Source organism: Centroberyx gerrardi, chromosome 2 (genome assembly GCF_048128805.1).
Source record: "Centroberyx gerrardi isolate f3 chromosome 2, fCenGer3.hap1.cur.20231027, whole genome shotgun sequence".
NCBI classification, from domain to species: Eukaryota; Metazoa; Chordata; class Actinopteri; order Beryciformes; family Berycidae; genus Centroberyx; species Centroberyx gerrardi.
Genome location: NC_135998.1, coordinates 16,126,698 through 16,149,542, shown reverse-complemented (window position 1 = coordinate 16,149,542; position 22,845 = coordinate 16,126,698). Strand labels below are relative to the sequence as shown.

Here is a 22,845-nt window from a genome sequence, read left to right as displayed (position 1 = left end):
TCTTGAGTGTCACTCAATGGCTGCTTGAACCCCAGATGCAGAAGAGGGTGGGAGAAAGTGATATTTAGGCTGAGTGGCAATGATGGAGGTCAGTTGGCAAGTTGCAATGGAGGCTGTGGCATTGAGCTCTGATCTAAATCTTTTGGATCAGGCTTTAGATAGCCCAGACGGATCAGTTTGATTACACTTCAAATGCTTCCATGACGGCAAGCTCATGAAGCAGGCCGAGTAGGTGCTCTAGCTAGCTGTCAGGTCCTGGACTTCTCCTCTAAACATTTTCATTGGTCTTGAGCTTTCAGAAGTTTTTATGCTGATTGGCTGCTCTCAAGGCAATCTCCCCAGCCCCATCTTTTATGACACAGGGGATTTACTAGTTTACAGTGACACTGTGCAGAGTCACATTGCTGTGTTGAGGGACCCATTAGGCTGGTGACTGTAAATCATGTGCTGGCCAGCACTGATGGTCAATTTATGCAGGTGGCAATAAAAAGTGTGCGCAACTGGAACAAAAACAGGAGTGGAGAAAAGGGAGCTTGGAACCTTTATCAAGCAACAAAACATAAGAACAGGATGGGCTGAAAGCAGGGATCATAAAGGCTTGTTCCTTGCGACAACAGTGGCTTATGCAGAAAACTAAAGAGAGTTTGTCATGTCGTCTTTTGATAACACTCACCACAAAATTGTCGGAGTTCATCAGAACCACCTCTTTAGGGGTCCCACTTTCTAGTTTAGAGAGGTCTAAGGCCAACAATGACATCATAGCATTCCACTGGTCTCTGTGGTAATGTTCTGGAACAAAGGCCAGCGCCCTCAATCCACAGCCCAAAGTACCACAGGCTGCACATTACCTGGCAACCATGGAAATGAAGTCTTGCAATTTTGGCACAGACCCCTCTGGTCATAGAATGAGCATGCAATCACTCTCTGCAGCAGTCCACTAAAAGAGATCTACTTGACTCCCATCATAGGATCAATCAACTCATGTCAGGGTTCAAGAGCATGATGTGTCATCTTCAATAGCTTCTCTTCAGGCTGAGCTCTAGATCAAGGTCAGGTACATGATTGATCGTGATTGATCTGCCTACATATTCTGGCCATGAGTAATAGTGGTGATACAAGAGGAGATAGGCCTCACTTCTTTTGAGTGGGGGAGAGCAGCATAGGTAGGTCAACTCCTTTTTAGGCTCATGGGTGAATTTGAGTCAGTAAAAACAGGTTGTTGACCAAAAGGACCATGGTAATGTCTGCTATTGGTGATATTGGTTGTTTTCCATCACAAATATGTGTATAATCCAAGGTTGGCTCACACGTACCCAAGAGTGCCAGAGCATGGCACCACCGGGGCAGAGGGCAGGGGGCACCAACAGAAGTCTTGACCCATCCAGGCAGGACAGGCTCCAGTGGCCAGGGAACACACACGACTATTGTAAGCTGCTATGGGATGCAGGGTAAATATTTAGTTTTGGAGAAGGAGGGGGTAATAAATTAAGAGAGCTTTAACCCAATCACTTGGAGCATGCTGATACAAGCAGCCCAGGGGTGGGGTGGGTGAGTGGAGGAGGGGGGTGAGTCTATACAATATTGGAACATGGAAGCACAAACACAATGGGGAGTTAGTGACAAGAAAAAAACATCCTCCTTCAAATAAAATAGTTTGTGCGTTTCAGTGATTAAACATTAAGATGTTGATTGTTAGAGTAATTATCATGTAGCCTACTTCCCACTTGATTAATCTGGATAAGACACTCTGTCTAATCAAGCTGTTCCAACTCGATAACTATGACTTCATTGTCACTGTCACTACTCTCGTACAAAATAACAGAACCATTCAACCTTGTGTACATGGGGGGTTGCAGAGATGAAGGGATAGGGAGGGGTAGAGATGTACAGAGAGGCTGAACAGTAGAACAAAACATGCTCTTATTCTCTGTCTTAAAATATAAGCCTGTAGTGCTGTAGTAGGAGACCCAGGTGAGCAGCCACATGATTTCTAACTGTGACTTGTGAAACCTAGCTTGCGCAGGAAATTACCACAATGGAGGAAATCAAACTGGAGTGATGCCTGACAATATGACACCTCCTCAATATGCTGAATTATGAGTGCTGTAGGTCCTTTTCCCAGGTCCCTCTCTCCAATAGTAATGCCCCCCCCTCCTTTTTTCCTCTCCATTACTCTACATCTCGGAGGGGAGTCTTGCCTGTGAACGAGCAAGTCAGCAATAAGCTGCCAAACCTGCTCTCTCACTGATCCCTCCACAGGAAGCAACAGTCAGTAATTTCCTGCTGCTGCCCCGACACTGACCAGACATGTGTCACTATGAAAGGCAGAGAGGCTCATGGGTCGGTCGACAGGCAGGGCTGGAGTCTGGGAGAAGAAGTTAAGGTGTGACCATCGGTGGAGAAGCCCATTTCTTCTTGAGTCGCCAGGAATTTCTACTCGACGAGAGATTCTCATCAAACTGAGATATACTGTATATTCTCCAGCTCTGAATGAAGTCATTTTTATGCACAGTGAGGCTTGGTCACATATTTCGAGTGAAAACAGTCCAACAAGTGAGAGGAATGCTTCGTAGAAGCCAAGATCCACTATTAACGTCAACCATGGGAATCTGGGAGATGGAATGCACACTTTGATCACTTAATTGCCTAATTAACTAATAGTGGAAAAAATACAGAGGAAGATTGTGATTAGGCCTCCCGGCAACCTCCATGTATCTCCACTCAATCATCACACATCAGCAAACTCCGTTACGTAATCAGCTGTTTTTCTCTGGGGTTTGGATAGAAAGAGAGCAATTCTGAACCAAGCACATTACCCTGTACCTGTAGCAGGGTTAATATAAGTCAGACAGGCTACATAACTTTATTCTGAACCTATAACCGGTTTGCACTCATGCATTTTAAACCCAGGCATTTTGAGTCCTGCTCAGTGTTGGTGACCTCTTGAACTTCAACCCCTTGGCCTGTGACCGGATGACCTAAGGCTGCTGACTCTGCACCCCGGGCCATAATGACACAGACCAGCCTACGTTTACAACCCAACACACATTCTGGCTTTCCTCTGTCCACTTCTCAATGTCTATTTGCATATCTATGTGTGTTTGTAAGACTCACGCTGAGGTTTCTGTCCCAGATCTGGATGGTCCCATCCTGGCAGCCTGCTGCAATCAGCTTGCCATCCCGGCTGTAGGTGCAGCATGTGGGGGTGACCCTCTTCCCCTGGAGAGAGCGGGGTTTGAACACAGATTTGTGCTTCTTGTCTGAGTTTAGGTCCCACGTGCGCACAGTGCTGTGGACAGACAGAGAGAACTTTATTCATCTCCCCCCAAGTATCACAAATCAGTAATAAAATTTCCCGATTTTCTAAAGTCCATCAAAACATATTTGCCCATAAAAAACATCTCTATCTCAATAAATCATATCACACAGAGATACAGTCTGCCCCAGCCGCTCCCTTGAACATGATGTGAGGCAGCTATGTGTTGCAGGGTGAGGGGTTAGCAAACAGAGCAGACAGAGAGAACAGTAGATCAGTCTGACAGGCATGTCTGAAGCGTCCATGAAATCCCGATTCTCTTCCCTACATCTGTTGAACACATTATACAACCTGGACCAGAGGAGTGGAAGGAATGAAATCGCAGACATTCCCTTTTTCAGATACGTGCAAATGAGGGGTTTCATACCAAAATACTACAGAACCATTTTTGGAAAAAAAAAAAAAAAGGTTTCCTGATGGTTACAGATTGGTATTTCAAACATTCAACTAATTATACCCCCTGAAACTGTATTATTTTTTAAACAAAGGTCTTTAGTCAGCTAATAACTTCAATAACATCCCATAGTCAATCAAGCCAGCAACCATGTCGTATTAACACACAAACATTAACAGCTAAGTAAACACTGCAAAACACAACAAATACTGAACAGATATGACTCAGTCTTGTGTCAAACACTGAATCAAATCAAAAATGAGCATAAACATGAGAATAAGCTATCATGAATGTGTAATTACCTTCCCTGTGATTCATTTAGCTGATACCATAAATAAAAAATGAGGTTACTGGAAAAAGCCCTTGGAGCAGGCAAACTGTTTAGGCCAGTCACTCTGATTCAAAGCAGTTGTCAGTATTTAAGCATACCTTAAACTAAGAGGGAGAGTGGACACTGATCTGAGACCACCAAGATGTTTAAGGTAAAACAAGGTGGAACATGTCACCTTTGACCCCCTTCAGTATGACTTCTTGTCTTGGGCATGTCCAAGCAAGGGATGTTCCACACAACTCCTTTACCGCCTCACTTAACATCACTTATCGCTTCACTTATCTAGCTCTTTATCCTTTCACCAGAAACACCAGAAAACCGGAAAAGTGTATATGGGTGGATGCAGAGATAAAAAATGGATTAAGGAACCAAGGAGAAAAGAGATGGAGAGACAGAAAGACAACAAAATGTAGAAAATACGATGGGACAGGAGGTCAGGGTTGAGTGACCAGCTGAGAGTCATGACACGGGGGGGCAAACTGAGGCGCCTAGTACGGCGAGTCACCTCAAGAGACCTGACCCGCCACACTCATTGATAGACTAGAGTTACTGGCTTACATAGAAGCATGACACACACATACATGCATGCACACACACATATACATACGTGTGTAGCCAGCCTCTCACGCACCCACACAAACACTCACGCCAGACAGAGCGTATCCAAATGTGTCTGTGACCCACTGCCTGCCCTAGTGAGCATGACCTTTGGGTCATGAGGTCAGCGGTGGAGTGTAAACACACAGGCAGGGCTGCTACTAACAGCTAGGCAAGGATTCCTCCACGGCTGGCTACAAACTCACAGACACACACTCGACTGTGTTTGGATAAGTCTGACAATGTGATACAAATGCCAGCTTAAGACATATGGCTTGAGCGAGGACTGGCAGGGGTCAAATAAAACTCAGTTTGATTAATAGTTGTGTTTAATTCAATATATACCAGTGCTGTTAATACATCATCTCTTGCTTATAAACAGATGAAAAAAAGATGCAAAAAGCTACCATCTGCATATATATACATACATATATATATATGTATGTAAGCACAGTTGTGTGTATGTGGTGTGTGTGTGAGAGTGAGTGAGTGAGTGAGTGAGAGAGACAGAGAGAGAGAGAGAAAGAGAGAGAGAGAGAGAGAGAGAGAGAAAGAGAGAGAGAGAGAGAGAGAGAGAGAGAGAGAGAGAAAGAGAGAGAGAGAGAGAGTGTGATAGCCGTGTGCCGGATGACAGATTATTCCACCTGCTGCCTCACACAGACATCTCTATTCTGTTTACAGAAAACTGTAGGCGTCTGTCAAGCCAATAAAGACAACATAACCTTTCACGCTGCGCACAAAACCTGGAATGCAATTTATCGTAAGGGCTCTTTCCAAAACACGGCACTGCTGGCTGACAGGGGGAGAGAGCAGAGAGGTTGGAGCCCACCAATGTTGAGCCAACCGTGGACACAGGGCAGCGACTGCACACCCTCACCTGTCAGGAACAAGACACAGAACAGGGCAGGGACGAGGCAGCTGTGGGGCTCTGATGTGTGGTGCTCTGAAATGCCTGATTAAGAGGTAAAAACACTGCCTCACCTAGTTAAATAAAAATATCGGAAAATTAAGATGTTGTCAAGTACCACTCGTAAGAAACCTAATCGAAATTCAGCTCCTTCTGGGTTTAATTCAGTTTAAGAAACATTATCTTTCATTGTCTGGAACATTACTCGTTTAGAGGAGGTGGTTGTTTTGAGAAGATAACAATGAAAGAGTTGTAAAACTGTACTTTACACAATTCAATTTAACGAGGTGACAAAATATTCATATGCCGCATGAAGAAAAACCAAAACATTTGGGGGCAATCTGAGCACCACCGGCCTTTCCTATTTCCTGTAACCCTGTTTTCCCTTCAATCAGCACTCCCCTTCTCCTGCACAAATGCTTCAGACACAGAGGGGTGAATGTGATAAAAGGAGACCCATACAGCCTCAGTCATGCATGTGCACTTTACGAGGTAGTACAGCCGTTCACACATCAACTGAGGAGTGACGCCTCCCCGGGCCCCCTTCCCTCTCAAACAGATTTTTATCTGTCCGCCAGGTTATAGGCCTGGTTGTGGGGTGGGGGCTGCTGGGATCGCTTTCCCAGATGATGAGATAAGGAAGAGAGGAGGATAAGAAAGGCGTACTTATTGTATAAGGTTGTATACTGGTTGAATCCTGGTGATGGGGACAGGCTGTGTTGCCTGTTGGCTGGTTGACTGACTAACTGGGGCTCCGTTATGAGTAAGGCGGATTAGGAGAGGAAGATGCAAATTGCTTCATGTTCCATCACGGCTGAAGAAGATCAAGTAGGGAAAGCAACAGAAAGGAAAGGAACAGGGGACAGAAGCATGCAAAAGAAAGCCCTATATAAAATCATTGTGGTCTGAGCAGAGATGCGCTCTGGGTAAGTGAGGCACTGACTCAAGCAAACACTCAACATCATTAGTGTGGTCCCACGCTGTGTGCCCCGAATTCAACTGAATAATTAAAACATTTTTTGATTAAATGATGATTAGAGCATTGATGAATATAAGGTATAAGTATTGCTGGAAGATCATCTACTTAAACAGGCTTAAGTAGGGCAGGTGGGACTGCACACTATAGGTACAACATGCTTGACTCAAGGAGTAAATGAAGTCACAGCAGCTCTTCAAATCTAATCAAGCAACTGATTGGTTGATAAGATGCTATCTCACTGGAACTTCCCAGAAGGAACAGGCCACAAATATAGAGAAACAAACAATGTATTCACACAGTGAAGCACTAGAAGTTGTTAATGTCTGTCCAAACTTCAGCCACTACTGCAGATGTAGAAAAAAAAAAAGATAAATTCTGTACTTTAAGGTATGGTATGTGCGTTCCTGGGCAGGACATGGAACACTTGCAGTGTAAGGAAGGCAACAGTTAGAGAAGCGCTGGACTGTGGATGAACCTGATGTGTCAAACTGTGTGAACCGCCCCAACATGCTCACCCATCCTTTGTGTCGTCTGTCCTCACTCTACATCTCTATATTACCAAGTGTGATCTATATCTATATAGAACACACTCAGTAGCCCAATAGTCCTGCCCTTTCCCCTCTAAAGACCCAAATTAAGAGCACTGAGCTTTCTGCTCAGAGCATTGTGTTACTTCTAGAAAAATAGAAGACATGCTGCTGACTTGACGAGCTCAGTACGCTAGAAACAATCAATTAGGAGATACAGGAGATGAACCCAAGAACTAAGAGAAGAAGTGAAACACAAAACACTTTCAGAAAAGGGCGCTTACTACTCCTATGCATAACAGCAACATCCATTACCAGAATTTATCTCAGCAGCAGATCATTATACAGCTTTGAATGACTTTTTTCCATTTCTGTGGATGCTCTCCAATGATGATTCCTCAATGTGTCATATGTATCATATTGTGTGTAACAGCCCATGTGTTTGAGTTCAATACACAATGAAGACAAATGGTTCTTCAGCAGTTAAAGGACCTTCTGTGTCGTCCTCTGGGTCTCCTTGCACACAGCTACACATCCGAGTCCAGCTGCAGCCCTGACACCAGGCCAGCATGAAGGGAATCCCTGGCATTCAAGCCTCCTGGAAAACATTCCTCAAATTGTGTGTATGTGTGCGTGCACATGTGTAAGTGTGTCTTAAGAGTTCCCCCTCACTTTTTTAAAACACAGGGTCAACAGAAATTACATGTGGGCCCATTTCAGTTGCCATTTGTCCTATCCTCTGCTGTGCAGACTGAAATTTCAGCACCATAAAGCACCAAAGCAGAATATAAATTTTTGATTGCTCCTCTGGGGCATCATAAAACTAGCGATGAGCATTGCTATGCCAATGTAGCCACTAATCTTCATAGCCTTCCCAATTATTGAAAATATAATATTTTCTTAGTTAATAACTCAAACATTTCTTTAATTAATGAATTGTTGAGCCTCGAATGATCAGGGTTTGCTTCATTAGAAATGGTTGTAACTCTAAAAACACACAATTGTTACAAGGTCCTAGTCTTTTTTTAGTTTAGTCCAAGTTTAATCTTGGCAAAGAATACTCCTATCGGGCGTAAACCCAGCACATACTGCCTTCACTTTCTGTGGAATAAATCTGTGGTTGTCAAACAGGTGTTCAGTCTTTCAGCAAAGAATTAGTTGAAGTGCCTCTGCGATTAACACACGTTTGGCCCCTTTGGATCCAACGTGAATAATGTTGTTGGAAAACATTGTAATGTGCTGTTTTACAATCACATGCTGACTCTCAAACAGCCCGAGCAGAAATGCTTTTCACTGACGGACAAGAATCCCATGGAAGCCTCATTCAGCCCTCAGTGTGCAGGGACAATCACTACCTCCCTGCTGCTGCACTATTCAGCCGCTTCATCAGGACTTCCTTCTCATCCACTTCCCCTCATGGAAAAAGACTGGGTTAATGAAAACATTCAAGGAGCTGAGAGGCAGTTCATGTGAATGGAGATTCCACACAACTAGAGAGGATCTTAATTAAGGAGCTGGGCGGTCTAGTGATCATGCTTAATAACCTATTCAAATCAACTCGACAAAGACTCTCTAAATGGGCTGGCAGAGAGAGAAAGACAGCATACCTGGGTGTTGGTCTGATGTATGAGCAGACACAGCCAGTACCAGGCACCCAGTGGTACTATTGGCCCACCATTGGTCCATTGTTAAGAAGCACACTAACTATAGCCTGAAGTGGATGAAACGGTGTAAATCAGGTGGTGGTGAGGGAGGAGGGAAGGAACAAAAATTGAGAAATGCTCCCTCCAGAATTATTGCCCGCCATGGGCGGATTTGTGGTTTTGAAATCCATCTGCACGGTTTAACAATTCATACTCTCAAATTAGTAATCTGTACTTTCAAATTAGTAATGCGTGCTCTCGAATGAATTAATCCATACCTTCAAATTAATAATCAGCGCCCTCGATTCAGTAATCCGTGCCCTCAATTTTACAAGCACCGAACCAGGATCAAATGACTTAAATTGAGGGCATGGACTGGACACTGATTATTCATTTGAGGGAACGGGTTTATTAATTTGAGGGCACGGATCACTCATTTTAGAGTACAGATTACTAATTCAAGAGTACCGATTACAAATTCTAGACTACAGATTGTTAAAACCGTGCACACAGAATATGGGTCATCAATTTTTATTTTTCTACCAAGTGGCCCATGGTGGGCTCCGTAGGCACCTGTTAAAACCCTGGCAGCTGCATTCTGTATGAGCTGGAGGCGCGAGAGGGATTTTTGACTGAGGCAGGAATAAAGGGAGTTGCAGTAATCTAGATGGGAGAAGATAAAGACATGGAAGACCTTTCACCAGGTCGGTAGAAGATAGGAATGGTTTGATTTTGCATATATTTCTAAGCTGAAAGAAACAGGACTACATTTCCCTCTTCACCAGCTTGTCAAAGCTTAAGTTTCTGTCAAAATACATGCTTTGATTTCTTGCCACTGGCTTCCCATTTGAAGATAGGCCATCTAGTTTGTTGTGGGTTAAGATAGCTAGGGGGAGCTAGGGGGACCAAAAACAACAATTTCTACTTTATTGTTGAATTGTAAAACATTTTGAGACACCCAGCTCTTAATATCTGTGAGGCACTCAAGGTGGGTGTCACAGTAGTTTGTGTTGCTAGCTTTGAGGGGCAGGTGTAACTGGGAATCATCGGTGTAGCAGTGAAAAAAGACGTTATGTTTTCAGATAATGTGACCAAGTCAGAGCATGCACAAGGAGAATAAGATGAGACTTAAAATTTAACACTGAAACACGCAGCTAGAATGAACTGAGGATGATGAGTTACCTATGATGACAAGTCCTAATGGCGGGGTAGGAGCTGATCCAGTTCAGTGCTGTATCTTTAATACCAACCCAATGCCTCAGACGGTCAATTTAGGTTGCATGATCAACTGTATCAAAGGCAGCGCTTAGCTCTAAAAGAATTTGAATTTCACAATCAACTGCTTCTACTGCTAGTAAGAGATCATTAATTACTTGGAGCAGGGCAGACTCCTGACTCCAGGACAGAATCCTGGTTGAAATTTCTCCAATATGTTGTGGTATAAAATAAATCAACAACTAAATAACTTTTTTCCTGTTTCTTTCTCTGTTATTGCACTCTCTTGATATGCCATCTGTTTTCCAATAGACCAATAGAATGGGTACATAAAAATGTTGGCCTCCAAAGGTAAATATTACTTTTTTATTCCCATCTCACGGGGCAAAGTATCCAAACATCAAAATCCACTTCTGTCAGACTGGAGGAAGAGGAAGGGCTGGATCAAATAATGGGAGTGCATTATGCTTTTATCCAGGCTGCCACCTGTATGCACTCGGCCTACTGCACTTTCTCCAAAAACTCAACACAAGTGGCCTCAGTGCATTAAAGGAAAAAATCACTCAGACACTTTAACACTGTTAAAAAACAGCTGCTGGCAATAGCATTTCTGGGCCAGATTTGTTCTTTGGTGGTGTATTTTCCTTATACCTGCAGATAACTGGCCAAATGTAGACGACATGGAGATATTTCCCGCGCAGCTACCATGGAGATTGTAAGCAGAAAACTTTTCACCTATATAAAATATCAACAGTAAACATCAGGTTTTGGTGTCAGTCCCTCAGAATCAAAGAACAAGGGCTTCTTTCTAGACTCACCATTTTGCACCAACGTTGAACAATCATACAAGGAAACATTAAATGTAGAAGAGGCAAAGATAGCAATTTCTCCACCGACAGAAGTCCAAATAGACCAGAATGCAATGCAGCCACAATTGAATAAGGGGTGTCTCTCACTTTTCTCTACTGGGAAAACTCTTGCTCTCTTGCTATGCCATCACTATCGCTCTCTCCACATACACATATAATCCACAGCTGAACGTCAAAAGTCAAAAAATGTAGGAAATGGAAATGTAGGAAATCACTAACTTAGGTAGAAGTTGATGAGGCAAGTTGAGGGAAAGTGGGTAAAACTACAACACTATCACAAAATACTCCTGGAATGCATTGGACATCATAAATTGATGATATATAGCACTGTAAGAGTATCCAAGGGTGTATTTTTCCTTTAAGATGTGCGATTGCTTAACATGGGTTTAGAAAGACAACCTCCTCCACCTGTACACCACACCAGGCAATCCCTTCCTCTCTTCCTTCTCCTCCTCCCTCTTTCCGTCCCGGTGACTCAGGGCGCTTAAATGAGCTGCTCTGCCGCTGTGGACCCTCCTCATATGCAGCTGCTCTGTCTGTGAATGGCTCCCTGTGCGCTCCTCTCCCCGGTTCTCCTGCGAGCTGGCCAGGGGCAACACCCAGTGCTAACGTGCCAGGGGAGGATTTCCAGAGCCTCAATAAGAGCTAAATAAACCAGCCTCCACATCTGGGAGAGCAGTAACACTGGTAAACACTGGGCCGCGGCCTGCCCACAAAGCCAGGCCCTTGTTTCCACTTAATGATGATAGCCCAGGGTTTCTGCACTGCTGCCTGTCACACTCACTTAGACTCATCACTGTGCTCTCTCTCAAAGTCACACGTATACACAGCCACTAACGCTCACATGTGTACACACACACACACACACACACACACACACACACGCACACACACACGCACACACACACACACACACACACACACACACACACACACAGGCCAATGGGTTACAGCTTCTGCACTCATACAGGACCATTATTGCTTTTTAAGAAGCAGACTACTGCTCAGACTTGGCTAACTGAAACAGATAGATAAAAACTTTTATGTGATGTCTCGCCACCTTCTGGAGTGTTGCATTGGTCCAAATTGCATACAAATAAAGGGTTGCCTTTGGGCCACATCCAGTAAAAAACTGTGCTATGTGTCAATGCACAGCTTGGTGAGGAGAAGCCAAGCTTCCCAGAGGCATAGTCTGGTCTAGAGGACTCCCTACTGGTGACAAAGGGGATGAGAGCGAAGAAAAGTCAATTCAGTTCAGGACACTGCCTTGGACATGACATATACCAGTTTGTTGCTGAGTTAAGGACAGTTTTGTACATATTAGACTAAATAATCATAAGATTCAGGTACACATTAGGCCTCCAACCTGAAAGGTGCAATCAATGGGCAACACTGACATCCTACAGCCCAAATGATTTTACCTAATATGATCCTTTTCAGAATTTTCTGGTTAATCCTGGATATGTCAGCTCAGACAAGTTAAAAGAGAGGCTGTTATGCACTTAGGAGCAGTAGTATGGGATGATGCAGCGATATTAGCTAGACACGTTAATTCCTGTAAGAACCATTTAGTGTTGTCATGAAAATGAGACATGGCAGGGTATACCGTTTCAGATAATAACTCATTAGTGTCCCCTGTTCCTTCAGAGATCATCCAATGATACCTTAACGTTTCCATGTGGACTTTCTAAATAATAAATCACCATGTAATTAGTGAGGATAATGCATTCTAATGCTACGGAAAACATTTTGGTCATTGCTTCTCCCACTGAAAACCTATGGGATTACACTCTGGATTTTATTTTAGCTCTATGTAAATGGTGCCTGAAAAGACGCATTGAAGGACAGTGATTAATTCTGCCTACCTAAAGCAGTTCACCAGTCAAATATCCCACATGTAGTCTTATTAAAAACTCACCCATCGTTGGAGCAGGTCATGAACTCTTCTTTGATCTTGGGATGCCAGCAGCCACCATTCAGCATGGCAGTGTGGCCCTGAAAAGAGTATAAAGTCAAAATTTAAAAAACGCAACAGTGGTCAATGTGAAGGGTAAAGGGGTTAAATATGACTATGTTATTGCCAGACTGATGACTTGAATTCAATTAATTGACCAACTGATAGTGTGTGCTGGCACTATTAGCATCTATGGAAGAAATGCCTACTAAAAAAACTCATTTAAAATGGAAAGTACCAGCAGGGCAAATAGCCTCATTTTCATTTTCCCTTGTCATTAGAGAGGAATGCCAGCGCAAACAGAGAATGAAGAACATCTAAAACAACTGGATAGCCTGACAGATCCCTGGTCTGCAGCTGCAGTTTAAAACTGTATCCACACTCTTAGAAATCAGAGTTCCAAATTAGTTCTTCTCAGACAGGCAAGGCTCTACCTAGAACCATTTGTGTTTGAAGAACCTTTTGTTGACAAGGTTCCTTAACGGTTCTTCGCAAGACAAACAGTTCTATCTACAACCCTTTTCATTTGAAGAACCATTTTTGGATGATGAAAAGAAAATGTCATTGTTTTTTGCCTTTATTAGATAGTAGCGAGAGACAGGAAAGACTGGGAAAGAGAGAGGGGGATGACATGCGCCAAAGGTCCCGGGCCGGATCCAAACCCAGGACGCTGCGTTCACGGCACGCACCCTAGACCACCGAGCCACCGTGAGGGACGCCCCAGAAAATTTCTAACGTAATAGTTTTCTATTCCATTTTTTGTTGACTTGATTATGAAAGAACTATTATAAACTATTTTAAAACAACATATAAATGTCAACACCAGTGTCATTTCACACAGAGAAAACTTATAGTTCACTTACATGGGACATTTCATTTACTGACTGCTAGCGGGTAATGAACTCTGAACCATGACGGTGATCATGCTGTGCTGTTTCCAGCTAAGCCATACAGACCCACTGTGCTTACAGTATGTAGGGTTTTGGCCATTGTAACTTCAGCAAGGGCAAAGGGAAACACAAAAAAGGCCAAAAAAGGTTCCCTACATAGACAATTATTCAATGTATTCCATTTTGGTGTGAAGCTGCAGTGAACCAGGATCCACCTAAAACCATATAGGGTTCTTCCATTTGTTCTCCTATGAGGACAAATTGAAGAACCCTTCTATTTCGAATACTGTAGTCTTGGGTTTTGTCCATCCTCGAGAAAAGCCTTACTTTACAACTGAGACAGTGAACCCTAAAGCCATGCAGCAGGCTGAGGGTCATAGCTCCAAACAGCAAGCTCAGAGCAGAGTGACTTTGAGCCATTTCCTCTGCTAGAACAGCCCTGTGGAGAATTAGTCATAACAAATAACTTCAAAGAGGGATTGCCCAGGGAGAGGCCTCCCTTTACTGCCAGGTCAGGGTGCTGCAGAGCGGCTTCAGACATGACATACCTCTATCTGACAGCCTGCTCAAGGAAGGAGAGCCTCAAATGTGCAGAAGTTGACCAAATGACATTGGTATGTGTGGATCAGGAAGTGGGGCTTGCCTGCTCACTGTCAAATACTTAAAGCACAGCACTTTAATCAATATAGGGCACTACCTAGCTTTTTCTGGGTGAGGACTAAAAAGCACTAAGGACATAATATTGCCAGGTTGTTAATGTTTATGGTAACATACACACATGCTATATGGTGAGGTTAAAGCTCAAATGGTTTGTAAATGACTGAATTGCTTCCATACTTTGGCCAACAGCATCAAAACAAACTGGATGGAGGAACCACTACCTTGCTAAGCAAATCTGATTTCTCTTCCTCAACAGTTTAGGACAACAAATTGCCAATGACTAAAGAGAAGCAGACTAAACCACATCAGAGGACCTTAATGACCAACAGAGCCACAAAGAAAAAATAAGCCTCCCTGATGTGTGTGTGTGTGTGTGTGTGTAAACTGCACAATTAATAAAAACAATATCAAAAATTACAGTATTGACTACTGATCCACTGGGTCATCGTCAATGGGCCAAAATGGACAAGAATGGAGGACACCCAGGAAAACCCTATTTGCAATCAGTGGGTGTCTTCTAGTTGCAATCAATTGGTAGCTTCTGTGGGTGGTCAGTGGCCACCAATGTGGCTTTCGAAAACACAGTGCAACCCAACACATGGATATTTAATTAGGATCCTGCCTTGTAGAACCAAGTACAAGGTAAATTGGGATGAACCATGACAGTCCTAAGAGCATGTGATGTCCCTCTGCCCCTCTGACTGCCTCCAGCTGGACACACAACACAGACCATTATCCCCACATACACAAAAACAGACTAGCTCATAGCTGCAGCTTGCTACCATTATGCTTTGGCAGGGTCCACCTACTCTGTAGAGCACAGCAGAGCAGAGCAGAGCAGAGCAGAGCAGAGAAGAGAAGAGAAGAGAAGAGAAGAGAAGAGAAGAGAAGAGAAGAGAAGAGAAGAGAAGAGAAGAGAAGAGCATGTAGTCTGTGTTCAGTATCAGTGCCTATGAGATGCACTGCCATACCTTAGTGTTGGCCATATCCACAATGTACTGGTCTCCCTTCACACACTCCATGACGTTGAAGCCATCGCGGTCCAACACCTTGGCCTGTGCATTGCCAGAAACCACCAGGATGACATCACCGGTGATGCTGTACTGCAGGGATTTGATCTGGTGGCTGAGGGGACACACACACCGAGGGGACATATGAGACACAGAAGATGCTTTCACTTTGCATTCCTGCAGCTAGCTATCTGCCATTCATGGAGTAAGTGCTGTTAAGTGTCTCTGTGTCTGTTTGCATTGGTGGAAGCCATCTGCGAGCTGTGATTGTACAAGACCTCTGAGCCAAAATATTGTTATATAACAAGCTTTTAATCCTTGAAAAGGTTCAGGGAAAAAAAACAAACACTAGGTACGTGTAACTATAGGAACCGGGATAACACAAGTCACAGAGGATGACTGATGTTTGGTCCCCTTGATCTGGGGCAGGCAGGCCGGCAGACAGAGACACACACACACACACACAGACACATAGCATATGCATGAGCCGGCCTGTGTTCAAACTCTCACAGTCAGCATTATGAGATGGTCTTCAAACTAAGACAGGGAAAGAAAGCACATTCTTAGGCACATATTTCATAGACAAAATACACAATGAAACACATACAAGCATGCACATGCACACAGGCATGCATCCACATGCACATAATCATACACAGAGAAACATGCACGCACAGACACACAAAGATCTGCCGCCTAAGCATTCAAACTGATCAAAATTATAAGGTGTACATTGTAAAGTACGATAAAGTTGTAAGTCTGTTTAGTCTTTTTCATAGCCAACGGATACATATAATAAGAATTTAGAAATTTACAATAACAAAGAAAAACCCAATCACACAAGAACACATACACAGCCATGCACGCAAATGCAGAGACAGACAAAAATGCGGACCACTTTACCAGAGTGCAGTTAACAATTCAGGTCAGTATCAAATAGCATTAACACAGCAGGGGGTAGATGGGGCAGCCACATTTCCGTGCAGGGAGCAAAAAGTTCCATTGTTAAAATGAGAGTGGGGCTGCCATCAATGTCGTTTTTAATTGGGGGGCTTTGGCGCCTTTAAAGGATCACTACACAGCACCAAAGGCTTAGGTTCCTCATCGTTTCAGTCCTGACTGAGCTGAGGGGAGGGGAGGCTCTTCCAGTCTTTGGGACAGTAAGGAAAGAGGAACAGTGGACCTCACACCGTGGCGTTTCTAAATAAGGCCCAGCGTGCCAGTGACCGTACAGGCTGATGGATCACACTGTAATCAGATTAAATGTGGCGTACATTTTTGTTAATAGGGGAAAGCCTGCTCCAGCTCAGCCCACTGGTTCTCAAAACCCAAAGAGAATTCAATCTCTGATGATGGCTTCAATGAAACACAGAATAAACATAAACACACAAACACCCACACATCTCTACCATCTGCTTCTAGGTGGGTCATTTTTAATGAAGGGAGTGGATGTCCCAGAGTTAACATAAGGCTCAATGAAGCACAAAAAAAATGTGTGCGTGTTTGCATGTATGTGTGAGTGTGCTTTGGCACGCAAAGATGTTGTAAATGTTCATTTGCATGAAACTAATTAACCATATGTTAAGCAACTGTGTTGCTGTTCAATGTACAGTATGCTCTCAGAAGGGGACTCACCACTCGCAGGGCTGCAGGGATCTGAAGGCCTGCAAAGCTTGGTCCATCCCAGCAAAATCCCAGAACCGCACATCATAGTCATATCCCCCAGTAACCAGACGAGCTCCAGAGGGGTCTAATCCGAGTGCTGATACCTGGGGAGACAATTACGAACCACTCAGAGACTACCTATAGGTCTGTATGGTAAATGTTTTTCCTACTTTGCTTCAGCTGCAAGCAGCTAACCAAATCTAGAATGTTGCCCCCACTGCTAGAAAAATTTGACAATATAGTCATAATCTAGTCTCGCTGCGTACTCAAAAAGGCAACAGAATATAGAATTTGTTTTTATGTTAGGAGCAAACCATTCAAATCTGAACTGCTTTCAAACTGCAATCAGCACCGGATCTAGGCTAGGCTCCAAACTGAAGACATGAAGTCCAAAACAAAATTTCCCCTTCTCCAACTGCTACAAAAAATCTTGAGAGAAATGCATTTGCTATTTTCTCTTGCTGTTAAAGTTTAGCACCAAATAAGTTAATCTTGGGTGAAAGTCATTTGTGGTCTGCATTATCAGATCGTTTAGTTTTGAGAGAGGTTCAGGGGGGAAAAAGTGTTCATAAATAAATGAATTATGCTGTTAATAATGAGCCAATCATGATATATATATAGACCTTCTACCAAAATGGCTCTGTGCAAGTCAAGTTTATGATAACTGAGGGCTAAGACAGGAAGGACTTACTGTTTTGGTGCCATGCTGCAGAGTGATCTCATGAGTGTCTGGAATCTTCTTCACTGGATTCTAGGACAGAGAGATGAGATACAGACAGTGAGAGAAAAAGTGAAAGAAAGCAGGGCTGACATAGGTGTGTGGCTGTAAACTGGGATTCAGTTATAGAGGGAGATGACCAGAGTCTAAAACACTCTAAATAAGAAAACCAGCTGATCACCACACTTTTGAGTACTACTGCATTGATACCTTTTAGATGGCATAGACATTGTGGCATGAGAAAGGGAACATGATAAATGATCAAAGGTACAGCAGGTCAACTACTCATTAATCATCTTTCCTTGTGCTGCCATCTAGTGGTGGAATCTTAAAAACACCCCACAAGACAATTAATTGGTGCCTGTATTCAAGAAAACCAGCCAGCTTTAGACTGGAAAAATAATAAATAAAAGTGTATTCAGATGTTGGACCTATGGGAAATATTTTGCAATCCCTGATGCCAACTGTCAAATGTCAAAAGTGTGAAATTCCAGACATACATCATCATCCTCATCCAGCACCTCCCCTTCATCATCTTCTTCATCATCATCATCTTCATTGTGAGCCGTGCTGCCTGTGTAACCTGGTGGTAGAGGAGGTCCCACAAGCTCATCGTCATCATCCTCCTGGGCTGTAAGTTGGGGAGGCACCGGGGGCCCAATGAGCTCCGAGTCGGAGTCAGAGTCTGAGTCTGAGCTACTGTCATCGCTGCTCTCACTCTCCTGTTTTCTGCAGGGAAGAGCATGACAGTCAAGCAAAAGTAGATAGTCAACAATGCAAAAACTCAATCCCTAAGCATCCTTAACTTGTGCTTGAATAACAGACAAGTGCCTCTGAAGCAGGAGCAGCCTGAGCAAACTATAACAAAGAACTCACTCAAATCTAGAAACACTGAAATTACTTGTTACCTGGAAGTAGCAGTTACAGCTTTGTCTCTCTGACTGGAGCCTGATGACTTGACTGAGTGGGAGCTCTCCCCTTCGTCCTCCTTCTGCCTCTCATCTAAGGGAGCAACAACTGGGGTTAGAGACACTGACTGGCAAAAGGATGACTGCCAAGCATAGCTGTTCAGATCATTGTTGATTTAAGTTACCGAATACACGTTGACTCCTCTCAATGGCTGTTCGCCGGGTCTGTTCAAATATGGCATCCAGGTCAAATGTACGGGCCTTCTTACCTGGAAGGAACCAACATAGCTCTTACTTTACTTGAACAATGACACAATTGCTAAAAGTAGTTAATTGGAATCAATTAAATATGTAAAATTATTGTCAGTTTGTGCTATATCGTTGCCATACCAAAGCCAGAGAATCCCATGACAGAGGCCATGTCTCCATCACCACTCATCCCGTCTGACACTGCAAAGAAGCATAGTGTTAGCTGATGAAATGGTTTTCATGGTCTGGGTTGGCACTCAGAGATCATGTCATTCACTCAGAGGTCATGGTAAAAGTTGTCCTGGAGAAAATGGCATCAAAGTATCAAGTGAATCAATTACAGGGTCAGAAGATTTCAAGATTCTTAGAATTGCATGATTGTGGGAAATATATATTTTTTTCCATTCTACCTATTGATCCTGAAGATTGTAATTCAAAAGTGCTTGTCATATGGCTGCTTCAAAAGGTAAAATGCAGCCATCTTGACTATTTTTTTTCCTTATTTAGACAAGTTTCTCTAATTCCAGGGGTCTCCCTCTTCTGTAAATGATTATACATAGTGGAGGAATATCACAGAGTGGTGAGCTGTGAAAACTTAAACACAAATAACAATGTAATAGATTTGGTAAAGCACATACATCCCTATTCTACAGCTAGATCTACTTTTTAGGTCGGAAAAGTACATTGTTGGTATTGTATCTATTATTATACAATGAATGAAATATAGTGGATTTTCACCCACGTTGATAGCCATTATCTCACCACAGCAGTAACACAAGTGCCATCACCATTATTCACTATTTGGTTATTTCATTCAAAGATCATTAAAAACAGATTAGGTCTGCTTGAACCTAGATTTCAAAATACAGAAAGAGAATATGAGCACCCCTGAAAGCAATAAAAGTTGGGAGGTTGTGTTGGGAGGTTGTGTGCATATATGTGTGAACCGTTGCCATGTAATTGAGGTGTTATTTATGGAGAAAACTAGTACTGGAAAAATTTGAAGAATCGTTGCTGCTTTCAAAGGACAAAGAAATACAGCAAAAACAGTTAAGAGTCCTTGAGCCTTTCAGCCCTCAGTTCCTGCAACTTCTGCACTTGACCATGTTCAGTCACCTAAAGAACATTCCTCAGAAAGCTAATGCGGAGGAAGTGAGGAGACATGGGGTTGTTCAACATCAGTGTCCCTTCATGCCCATTTTTAACCCTCACACCACAGCTCTGGATGTAGATGCTCATGGCACAGCTCAGCTGAATTTAGTACTGGCACTGAATGGCAAAGAGATCCTTCAGAACAAATTCAAATATCCTCAGAAGACAAAATCACACCTCTGAACTTCAAATTGGGCAACAAGAGCTTTCTTTACTGCCCTCTACAGTTTTCCATGGTGATGCACTTCACTTCAAATCCTTTATCAGAGTCTTTGAGCAGAACATAGAAAGCAAAACAAGTAGTAACCAAGGCAGGCTTTATTTCCTAGAGAAATTCACTGTTGGACGACCGTGAGATCTGGTATGCAGTTGCATGCACATGAACCCAGAGACGGGATACAGTGAGGCAAAAACATTTTGGGCATGAAATAAAAATAGCAACTGCCTATCTGGAGATGGCCTTCAACTGGACTGCCATAAAGGCAGAGGATGGAAAAGCTCTGCATGCCTGTGCTGTATTTCTAAGAGCATGCTCTCATGTTTGAATGCTTGATGGAACCAGAAACCCCTTCAAACATGAAAGCTATTATGGTCAACAGTTTGTGATCTTCTAGAAAAGAAGACACAAAGGGCTAAGTATGTGGACCTTTTGAAGTTTGTTGCGAGCAAGCAAGTATAGGTCTGGACCCAATATTTGGAGACATTCAAGATTCAGTGTCCCATAAAGATGGTCCAGAGGCTAAAGCCACGGCCCCACAAAGAGCTAAGTCATGACTTAAACGAGTAGTTTTTCCACCATTTCATTGGAGTCAATGCTCCTAAAGTGCTGGAACCATAAGAAATAGTCACACCTATTTCTATAGAAGGTGACATCACCTGGCACCAAAGATCAGCCAATGGGAGATGGCAATTTCAGCTACAGTTTTCAATGATTTAAAACATCAACCGTAAACACCAGGTTTTGTGTCAGTCCCTCAGAATTGAAAAGGCTTCTTTCTAGACTCGCCATTTTGCACCATCAATCAGACATTCAATAATACAGGGAGAAATCCATCGTATAAGAGTTAGAGATAGCCTCCCAATTCCTTCACTAACAGTAGCCTCAATAGACCATAATGCAATGCAGCTGACATGTTGGGTTTGCAGTGGTATTGATCGCTTGGCTAAATAATGTTCCTCTATGATGCCACAATCACATTTTATCTTCCCAAGTCCCTGACAAGACAGAGACAAAATAAATCTACACCACTAATTTTGACAATTCCCTACACATTTGCCTGCCAATCAGTTTGGCATCGAGATAAAAACATGTCGAAAGTGTCGAAAGCTGTGCTGCAGAATCCCAGAGAAATAGTTTGAAACCCACTGAGTTAACATTAATTAGCTATCAATGTAGGTTAGCTAACGTTACAAAACTGATGAATAAAATAAAAAAAAACAGTGCATAATTTCATCTTGAATGACAAGAGCAGGCAGGCTATACACACTTCAAAGAGAAAAAGATAGAAACACGTGATTCTAAGTTGTGGTTACAGGAAAACATAGCTAGCAGAAATTAGCAACAAAGCCTGTTTGTTTTCACATCTTGGCAAAAGTTAGCAAGCTGATAAAGAGCCTTCGGGTATGCATGTTTGAAATACAGTCCCCAATAACTGTCATTACATGCAACTTGTGTAAAAATAACTATGAGGAACATAAACAGACAAATAACAATATAAAACGTTGCTACCTTTATCCACTTTGTTAGGATCCATGTTTTCAAGCAGCAAAATTACCTTTGACCCCGGAAGCTGTTTATGCCGCGTTCATGACATGAGGGATTTCCCGCAAATGCGACCTGTCGACTGGGAAAACCCGTTCACGTCAACCTCCATTTATCCTACAATTAGGATATAACACTATAAACCTACAAGTAGGATAAATACGACATCTGCTGTCACAAATTACGTAAGTGTGTCAACATAAGCGGTAAAAGTGAATCCACCGATGTCGGCGCAGTCCAAGATAATACAAATTAATGGTTATTTTCACAGTAACACAATTAAGTGTACTTACAAAAGTGATGTCTGCTGCACTTTGTTTATGGTTGATATTCAATTAATAAATTTAAAAAAACGGGTTAAACACGTGAACACTCCGAAGTTCCCATTCTTCCCATATAACATGAACGCGGCATTACTTCTAGACGGACCTATCACCGAGCCCCAAAGGGACGCTAGATGGCTGTGCAACTCTGTGTACCAGTCGGCAGACATACAAAACGCAAACCCCCCAAAATAAAGGACTTCCTACCCCACTATTCGAAGAAAAATATGATAGGTAACTCTCATATCCTATGTAATGTTCTGGTCTACACAACCTCAAATAAAACTTTTATGATAAATTGGTTTGGAAATGTTTATCAAGATAGTGGTTTATCAAGGTGGTATTTTTTTTTAATGTAATTTTGATATTAACAAATTCCCAATAAGATCTAAATTTTTTCTCCACACGCCTTTTACATTTAGAATAGGTATTTAACTGTCAGATTTCTATTAAAGGTTTTTCATTGTAATGGGTTCCATCTCAGATGTAACTCTATCTCTGTTTAGAAATCAAAATGTAGCCTATCCTACTACAGCATAGATCATAAGATGTCGAAATTGTTGTTTAACAGCATTTCTATTCCCTCGTCCAAATATATATGGATGGCAATGTGTCCTCTTGCGGGGAGCCAGAGAAGTATCTGTTAAAATTATACACAGAATATATCCAGTGAAGGATACACTAGCGAGATTCAAATTACAGATTCATTATAACTGCTAATTTTGTCAAATTGATAGGGAAATGACTGAACACTTGTTTTTTGACCATGCCTTTTG

General features: G+C 42.7%; 1 protein-coding gene across 1 annotated transcript in view; it reads right to left on the bottom strand.

Moving 5' to 3' along the window:
* The window catches only part of wdr70 (WD repeat domain 70), a 43,493-nt gene extending 21,739 nt beyond the window's left edge, over positions 1 to 21,754 (bottom strand). The window contains exons 1-10 of the mRNA XM_071899554.2: positions 21,714 to 21,754; positions 18,974 to 19,033; positions 18,769 to 18,852; positions 18,584 to 18,677; positions 18,176 to 18,404; positions 17,649 to 17,708; positions 16,928 to 17,061; positions 15,254 to 15,407; positions 12,697 to 12,773; positions 3,115 to 3,289 (exon numbers count right to left, since the gene is read on the bottom strand). Of these exons, the coding sequence (XP_071755655.1) occupies positions 3,115 to 3,289; positions 12,697 to 12,773; positions 15,254 to 15,407; positions 16,928 to 17,061; positions 17,649 to 17,708; positions 18,176 to 18,404; positions 18,584 to 18,677; positions 18,769 to 18,852; positions 18,974 to 19,033; positions 21,714 to 21,738 (1,092 nt within the window). The 5' untranslated portion in view covers positions 21,739 to 21,754. The remainder of the gene's footprint in view (positions 1 to 3,114; positions 3,290 to 12,696; positions 12,774 to 15,253; positions 15,408 to 16,927; positions 17,062 to 17,648; positions 17,709 to 18,175; positions 18,405 to 18,583; positions 18,678 to 18,768; positions 18,853 to 18,973; positions 19,034 to 21,713) is intronic.
* Between the last annotated feature and the right edge of the window lie 1,091 nt (positions 21,755 to 22,845).